The following is a 7,824-nucleotide window of genomic DNA, read 5'->3' on the forward strand; positions in this document are numbered from 1 at the left end:
TATAAATATTATAAATCAAATTTTAATTTTAAATATTTTGTTAAATAACCTTGTTGCTGTTGTTGTTGTTGTTGTTGTTGTAGATCTGAATAGGGTTGGTGTACATGATGAGATACAGAATTTAATGCACCTGCTAAAATCAATTTCTATAAATATTATAAACCATATTTATATTTTTTAAAAACTACCTTGTTGTTGCTGCTGTTGTTGTTGTTGTTGTTGTTGTTGTAATCCTGAATAGGGTAGGTATACATTATGATATAGTGAATTTATTGCACCTGCTAAAATTAATTTCTAGATTTGGCTAAATTACCTTGCTGTTGTTGTTGCTGTTGTTGTTGCTGTTGTTGTTGCTGTTGTTGTTGTTGTTGTTGTAATCCTGAATAGGGTTGGTGTACATTATGAGATACAGAATCTAATGCACCTGCTAGAATCAATTTTTATATTTTAATTATAAATCTTATATTTTTAATTATTAAAAAAAACTTACCTTGTTGCTGTTGTTGTTGCTGCTGTTGTTGTTGTTGCTGTTGTTGCTGCTGTTGTTGTTGTATTACCGGTGCATTAACACCAATAGGAGAAGCAACGGGAACGGGTTGGAGTACTGATAAAAAACAACAAATTCACATATAATATACAGTATATACCGTATATAATAATATTAAATAGTTACAAACCGTGAACTGGGATATGCTCTACTAATGGCACTGGAACCACTTGTCCACCCACATGAACGGGATACGGTTCGGGCACTGGTACCGGTCGGTCTATTTGTACGGGATATGGATCGGGTACTGGAACTGTGGATAAGTGTGTGTTTGTGTATGCATTGGTAGAAATAGAAGATAAAGTTAGAAAATAAATATTCAAAAATACGGTATATAAAATAAATGTTATCCAAACTAACCGGGAACATTTATTTCGTGTACAACCGGTACTGGCACTGGTACGTCCACAGGAACCGGATAGGGATCGGGTATGAAAACTAACAGACAGACACACATATAATTATATTATTATTATTATTATCTAATAGTATATATGTATATATATATATATACCGGGTACTTCAAATACTAATTGTTGGGGAATAGTTTGGACAACTGGATAGGGCTGGGCAACTGGCACCGGTACCTTTTTTAAAAAAAAAATTACAGTACAATATATACAATAAAATGTAATTATATTATATAACAATTACTTAATAGAACAACCAAACAAAAAAAATGATTGTATAGTCTGTGGTTACTTACTGGTACAGTAACTGTACGTGAATTGTATAGATTGGGAACAATACCTAAACCATAAGCACCAACACCACCACCAACAGCAGCAGCACCCGGGCCTATGCCAGACCATCTATTTAGTGGTAATATGGGTTTATTATACCAACCACCGTAGGCTGCTGCAGCCAAATTAAATCCTTGATTAGCCCCATATCCTCCACCATAAACAAACGGACCACCTCCTCCCAGTGCTAGCCCATGTCCACCAAACGGTCCATTGAATGTATAAATAGATCCAAAACCTGGTATACTATTAGCACCTGGAAGTGCTAGTCCTGTTGATTGTTGTTGTTGTTGTTGACCACTAGATGATGATAATAATGAACCACCACCACCACCATAACCAGCACCTGTACCAAAACAATGGATTGCTAACAATAGAGCCAATAGATTCTGGGTTAATAAATAAAATCAAATTAATATTTTAACAATCAAGCTATAGATAATACTATATATATTTTTCATTATTAATTATAATTAATATTATATTTATTGTAATAAAAAATATATTATATTTATTTAGTACTTACAGCTAATCTAAATCTCATATTTATTATTATTATTATTATTGCTATAAAAAATATGTAATTTTTTTTTTATTTTGTTTAATCACTTAAAATAATCCACAAATGTTTGGTTAAATTGTCTGATATTTTATTAAAATTATATATATTTTGTTAAAAAATATATATACAATGACTGACTATTGGGATTCACTAATAGAAAGTAATGCTTGTATTAAAAAACATAAAATATTAATTAATTAATTAAATTTAATTTTAATTAAAGACAAAATGAAATCAAACACCATTTTCTTAATAAATGTGCGAAACTTTTTTGAATTTTTTTGTTTATTATATTAGTTTTATTTTTGATAAAATTTATTTAACTATTAATTATTATTATATATATATATATTTAATTATATCATAAATAAATAGTTAAATTGACAATTAATTGACAGTTTATTGACCAAAATTATCGACAACAAAAAAACTATTTTTCTAAAAATTTTAATTATAAACAAAAAAATTTACTAAACTTTATATGTAAGTAATTTTAAAATCACTTAAATAATTAAAATAATTATTAATACTATTATCTATTTATATTTTATAAAAAATTGTTTAAAATTATTATCATTTGACTTAATTTTTTGTTGTTGTTAACAATTTTAAAAGTTTTAATTTATTTTATTAAACTCTATATAATTATAAATATAGTAAAGAAAAAAATATAAAAAAGTAATAAAATTAAATATTAAAATTAAATTAGAAATTTTCTAATATAATTTTTTTTGTGTGAAAATATGATTTCCTTTTAATTAGTAATTTATATCTAAATTAATTTTTAATTAACTAAAAAAAACATTACATAAGTTATATGTTACAAAATGTTTAGTCGTTTTATATTATTTACAATATTTTCAATAACTTATAATTTTTTTTAATGAAAAAAAATGATTATATAAAATATTGACGTCAATAAAAAAATATATATATTATATTTAAATTGAATATAATATATTTAAATTTGTTTTAAGAAAATCAATATTAATTAGTTAGTTATGTTTTTTGATAAAAAAATTATTACATAATTAAAAATATTTTCAATGTTTATTATAATTAATTATATAATAGAAATTTTATTTAATTTTTGGTTATTATAAAGTTTTTAAAACAAATTTATAATAATAATAATAATAATAATAATAATAATAATAATAATACACACATTTATATAGCAAAAAAAAATTTCAATATATATATATATATATAAATATTTATAAATATAAAGTTCATATAATATCCACAAAAAAAACAAATTTATTAATAATTTTTTTATCACTAAATCAAATCAAATAAAAAAATTAATTGAAAAAAAACTATCGGTAAATAAAACAAAAAAAAAGTCAACTGTCCTCTAAAAAAACTATCGGTTCATTACTTAGAGGACGACCTGCGACTACTACCCCAATCGGTTCGCCGGCCATTGGGTAGTCGTATCGATGATCGCTTCCGCTGCTGTATCCGACATACTTTGAACGGCGATCGTTGTCGTTGTTGTTGACCACTATCGGTGCGGAAGCGGCTGCTGTTGCGGGAGGACCATGAAATGGTTGCCTCGTGTCTTGAATGTATAAACTTGCATCGGTTACCAAACGAACAGTAGCCACGAAGGCCGTGATAGTTGGCGCACAGCCGAACTTTGTACTGACAGTTGGTCGGCGGTAACGGTTTCAATTGGTCGGAGCCGTGAGCAAACAGACACCTGTCGCCGTAATCGCAATAACCGTATTCAGCGAATTGGCAGCAAAGCTCTGTCTTGTAAAACGTTAGTTGCGATGGTGTGGTCGGCGCTGACGATGATAATGACGATGACGACGACGAGGACGACGATGTAGAAGTTGATGATGAAGTAGTAGAAGAAGAAGAAGAAGAATGAGATGGAGATCTTGAAGGTGTTCGTCGCTTGTTATCAATACCGGAACCATTGCCGCCATCGTCGTCACCGCCGCCGCCGCCATAACTCCAATCTGAATACATTCGGTTGCGGTCTCGCTGTTCTAGTTGAGCGTCAACTTTGTATTTACGGGACTTTACCGATGTCGGCGGCGACGGTGGCGTCAGTGGTGGTCGGTTGCGGCGGCGGTAGCTGTGATAGTCTTTCTGTTGTTGTTGTTTTCCGCTAGTTTGGTACCTACGGGGCAATATCGGCGGTGACGGCGGCGTCGATGGCATATAAGGCGGCGTCGATGGCATATAAGGCGGCGTCGATGGCATATAAGGCGGCGTCGATGGCATATAAGGCGGCGTCGATGGCATATAAGGCGGTGTCGATGGTGTATAAGGCGGCGAGACTGATGGTGGCGGCGGTGGTGGTGGAGGCGGAAGTGGTGGTGAATTCAATGGCAATGGCGGTTGTATTGGTGGTAGTAGTAGTAGTGGTGGTGGCTTGGATGGAGTCCGCGGATCCATACGAAACAAACCGTCTGTAAATACCGATCGCTCCCAACCGATCATAACGGCCTCAGTCGGGGCCGGTTTGTTGAATCGTTTCTGAAAGTATAGCCTCAAGTCATCGTTGCCACCAGACTTACCACCACTACTAGTCGTCGTCAGACGTTGTCTCTCGTGAATCCATACACTGACCACCAGTTTCTCTTCAAGTGTATAGTTGTTGTTGTCATTGTCTTCGGTGTTGTCCAAAGTGATAGTCTCTGGCGGTGTAGTCGTCGTCGTCGTCGTCGTCGTCTTGAGATCTTTCAGTGATTTCGGATTCAGTTTACTAAACATTATATCTAATAGTTTTGGACATCAATTATCTTTTTTTTTTCTCTCTCTCTCTCTCTATGACTATATACTAGTGGTTAGTATTTAGTATGTCTTCTTCTTCTTATTCTTCGTCCACAAAAATCCAATGATAATCATCAGAGTCTGAAGTCTTCATCAAAAAAATAATAATAAAAATAAATAAAAATTTTTTTGCGGTTTTAAAGTAAAACTGTAGTAATGTTTTTGTTAATGTATTAATAAAATACACAAAAAAAAGTTTTTATTTTTTGTTTGTTGTTTTGTTTTACAGTTTGTTATAAACAGTATTAGTATTAGTGTTATGTATATTAAAATTAAATTATATTTTTTTATAGAAATGTATGGCCAATGGTCTAGTAATATACCTGTATATATACAGTACAGGTATTAAACATGTGATTTGTAATTATAATATATAAATAAATAAATAAAATAAATAAATAGTTATAATTAGTTTAATTATATTATATAAATAATTATATAGTTTAATAATAATAACTAAATAAAATTAATATTTCGATGATTCAAAGATAATAATTTTAATACTAATTAAATTTATTTATTTATTTATTATTATTAAACTATATAATTATTTATAATATATAAAATAAATAAATAAATAGTTATAATTAGTTTAAATACTATAAATAATTATATAGTTTTTTTTAATAATAATAATAATAATTATAATTAATATTTCAATGATTCAACGATAATAAATTTAATACTAATTGATATTATTTTTATGTTTGAAACCAATGGTTAGCTAATTGATTGATTGTTAACTAAAATTTATTTAATAAATTAAATATATATATTATTTTACTTTAGTAAAACACATTCAATCAATAATAGTTATTATAACAACAACAAAAAATACTAAATAATTTTTAATAATAATAATAATAATAATAATAATTATTATTATTATTATAAAGAAACTACAATTATATAATACCAGTAAATAAAAAACATATATTAATATATAAAAATATATAAAATAATATGAGAATACATATATGTTTATAAAAAAAATTTAAATTTTAAAGTTTAATAAAAATACAATAAGTTTTTTACTTACTTTTTTTATATTTTATTTTGTTGGTTGAAAAACACTATACTAGTAGTAGTGATAATGTGTGGACGATTAGGTCCAACATTGGGTCACCAGTATATATATGCACTGGTATTTTAATGGGATACCAGTGCTGTATAGTATAACCGTGGTATCGGTATGCAGGGTATGGGGGTTTGAGTGGACATGTGTTTATAGTTAGTGTCAAAACTTAATTAAATTACTCAAATTTAACATGTATTTATCAAGTAATATATAATTTATATATAAAATATATCATATTTAAAATGTCTTATGTTTTTTTTCAATAAATATTTAAATATTATATCCATTATTATAATTATTATTATTTTTGTTTGTTTGTTGAAAACATTGTTTGACACATATTTTGTTGTTGTTGTTGTGTTGGTTACAATTAGTTAGAAATTTTTTTTTATCGAAAATTAAATCAATAACTTTTTATATACAATATTTATTTATTGAATAAAATAATTATAATATATATATATATATATATATATATATAAGAATATAGTAATTATTATTATTATTATTTCGTTTGATTGATTAAAGTATATATATATATATAAATAACAAAAGTGTATATAAAAAAAATAAATACATTTTAAATGTCATATAAATTACTGGAATGTATTATATAATTATATTTTCTTTATATAAATATATATATATACAGTATATGTTGTATAATAATCATTAAATGACTATAAAATTAATATATATATAAAGTTTATATATCAGGGTTAAGTAAGGGGGTAAGGCCAAAATACCCCCCTAAGATCGAGATTTTGGGATTTTACCCCCCCCCCCACCTAAAATTTTTGTGAAAATTTTAATTTTAATTGATACTAACATTTAGTAAATGTTATTATGTTTTTAAAATTGATTTATAAATCTAATTATTAATTAAAAATAAATAAAATCACGTTAAAATCCAAGTTAAAACTCATCTAAAAAATAACATTATTTTTAGTAAAATATTAAAAATACTAAAAAAAATAATTAAAAATTACCTATTTTTCAATAGAAGTTTAAGATAACCTAAAGTTATTAAAAAACAATAAATACTTATATTATAAAAACAAATTCATAATAAATAATAATTTTTTTTTATAAATAAATAAGTGATAAATAATGACAATTTCAATCCGAAAAATTCAATATAATATATTATATTTTATTATAAATAATTTTTTTCAAACATTAAAATAACATTTTTTTAAAATTTATTATTAAATAAAATAAACAATACTATTACTAAATAATAAAATACTAAATAATTTAATTATAATAATAATAATTATTATTATTAACATAATAAAAACATTTTTAAATAATATGAGTACATAAAAATTAATTAAAGTAAATTGTAAATTAAGTAATATATGGAAAATTACGGTAAGTTTTGTTTTGTTTTTTTTTGGTTAAAGTATTGATAAATATATAGTATATATAAATAACAAATGTATATAAAAAATACACTTTAAATGTCAAATAAATTAATGGAATGTATTATATAATATAATATATATATATATATATATATATATATATATATATGTTGTATAATAATCATCAAAATTAATACACAATTGATAATTGATATACTATTATATGGAAAATAATTTTTTTTGATTAATTTAATAATAATAATATGATTTAATGACATTTAATCAATCAATCAATCAATTAATTAAATAAAATAATTTAAATTTTACTAAAAACTGATTACTAAATAGTTATAATAATAACTAACATATTGTCAAAACAATATGATAAATAAAAATATAGGAATTGTAGTGAAATTAATTAATTAATTATTTTTTTTAAAAAAAAGAGATAACATTACGGATTAATATTGTTATTTAGAAATTAATATAAATAACAAACAATTGGTCCAAATATATTGTGTGTGTGATATACAGTCACAAATACTGTATAGAGATTGTAAATTTCAGAGATTATTATTAATATTTTTTTTGTTTGTTAGTAAATATCTATATATTTTTAAATATACATAAAAATTTCAATAATAATAATAAATTAACGATAGATTTCAACTAAAAAAAAAAAAGATCAAATCAATGATTGTTTTAAAATAATATGTGTTTAAATAAATATATAAATA

General features: G+C 25.3%; 2 protein-coding genes across 21 annotated transcripts in view; both read right to left on the reverse strand.

The window, feature by feature from the left end:
- The window catches only part of LOC128966188 (putative uncharacterized protein DDB_G0271606), a 6,506-nt gene extending 4,593 nt beyond the window's left edge, over window positions 1–1,913 (reverse strand). For 16 of the 20 annotated variants that reach the window (XM_054313006.1, XM_054313022.1, XM_054313014.1 and 13 more), the window contains exons 1-9: window positions 1,817–1,913; window positions 1,254–1,679; window positions 1,062–1,134; window positions 908–985; window positions 678–800; window positions 491–604; window positions 314–427; window positions 189–233; window positions 50–133 (exon numbers count right to left, since the gene is read on the reverse strand). In XM_054313006.1, the coding sequence (XP_054168981.1) occupies window positions 50–133; window positions 189–233; window positions 314–427; window positions 491–604; window positions 678–800; window positions 908–985; window positions 1,062–1,134; window positions 1,254–1,679; window positions 1,817–1,834 (1,075 nt within the window). In that variant the 5' untranslated portion in view covers window positions 1,835–1,913. The remainder of the gene's footprint in view (window positions 1–49; window positions 134–188; window positions 234–313; window positions 428–490; window positions 605–677; window positions 801–907; window positions 986–1,061; window positions 1,135–1,253; window positions 1,680–1,816) is intronic. The other 4 variants (XM_054313007.1, XM_054313002.1, XM_054313013.1 and 1 more) reach the window with 4 other exon arrangements.
- A 1,265-nt stretch (window positions 1,914–3,178) lies between these two features.
- On the reverse strand, window positions 3,179–4,072 carry LOC128966038 (zinc finger protein mex-6-like). The gene has a single exon (XM_054312840.1). The coding sequence runs from the start codon at window positions 4,067–4,069 to the stop codon at window positions 3,230–3,232; it is 840 nt and encodes a 279-aa protein (XP_054168815.1). The 5' UTR covers window positions 4,070–4,072; the 3' UTR covers window positions 3,179–3,229.
- Between the last annotated feature and the right edge of the window lie 3,752 nt (window positions 4,073–7,824).

The sequence above is a fragment of the Oppia nitens genome, unplaced genomic scaffold, assembly GCF_028296485.1.
Source record: "Oppia nitens isolate AA-2021 unplaced genomic scaffold, nextdenovo-longstitch-racon4-pilon3 scaffold19_pilon_pilon_pilon, whole genome shotgun sequence".
In the NCBI taxonomy this organism is placed as follows: Eukaryota; Metazoa; Arthropoda; class Arachnida; order Sarcoptiformes; family Oppiidae; genus Oppia; species Oppia nitens.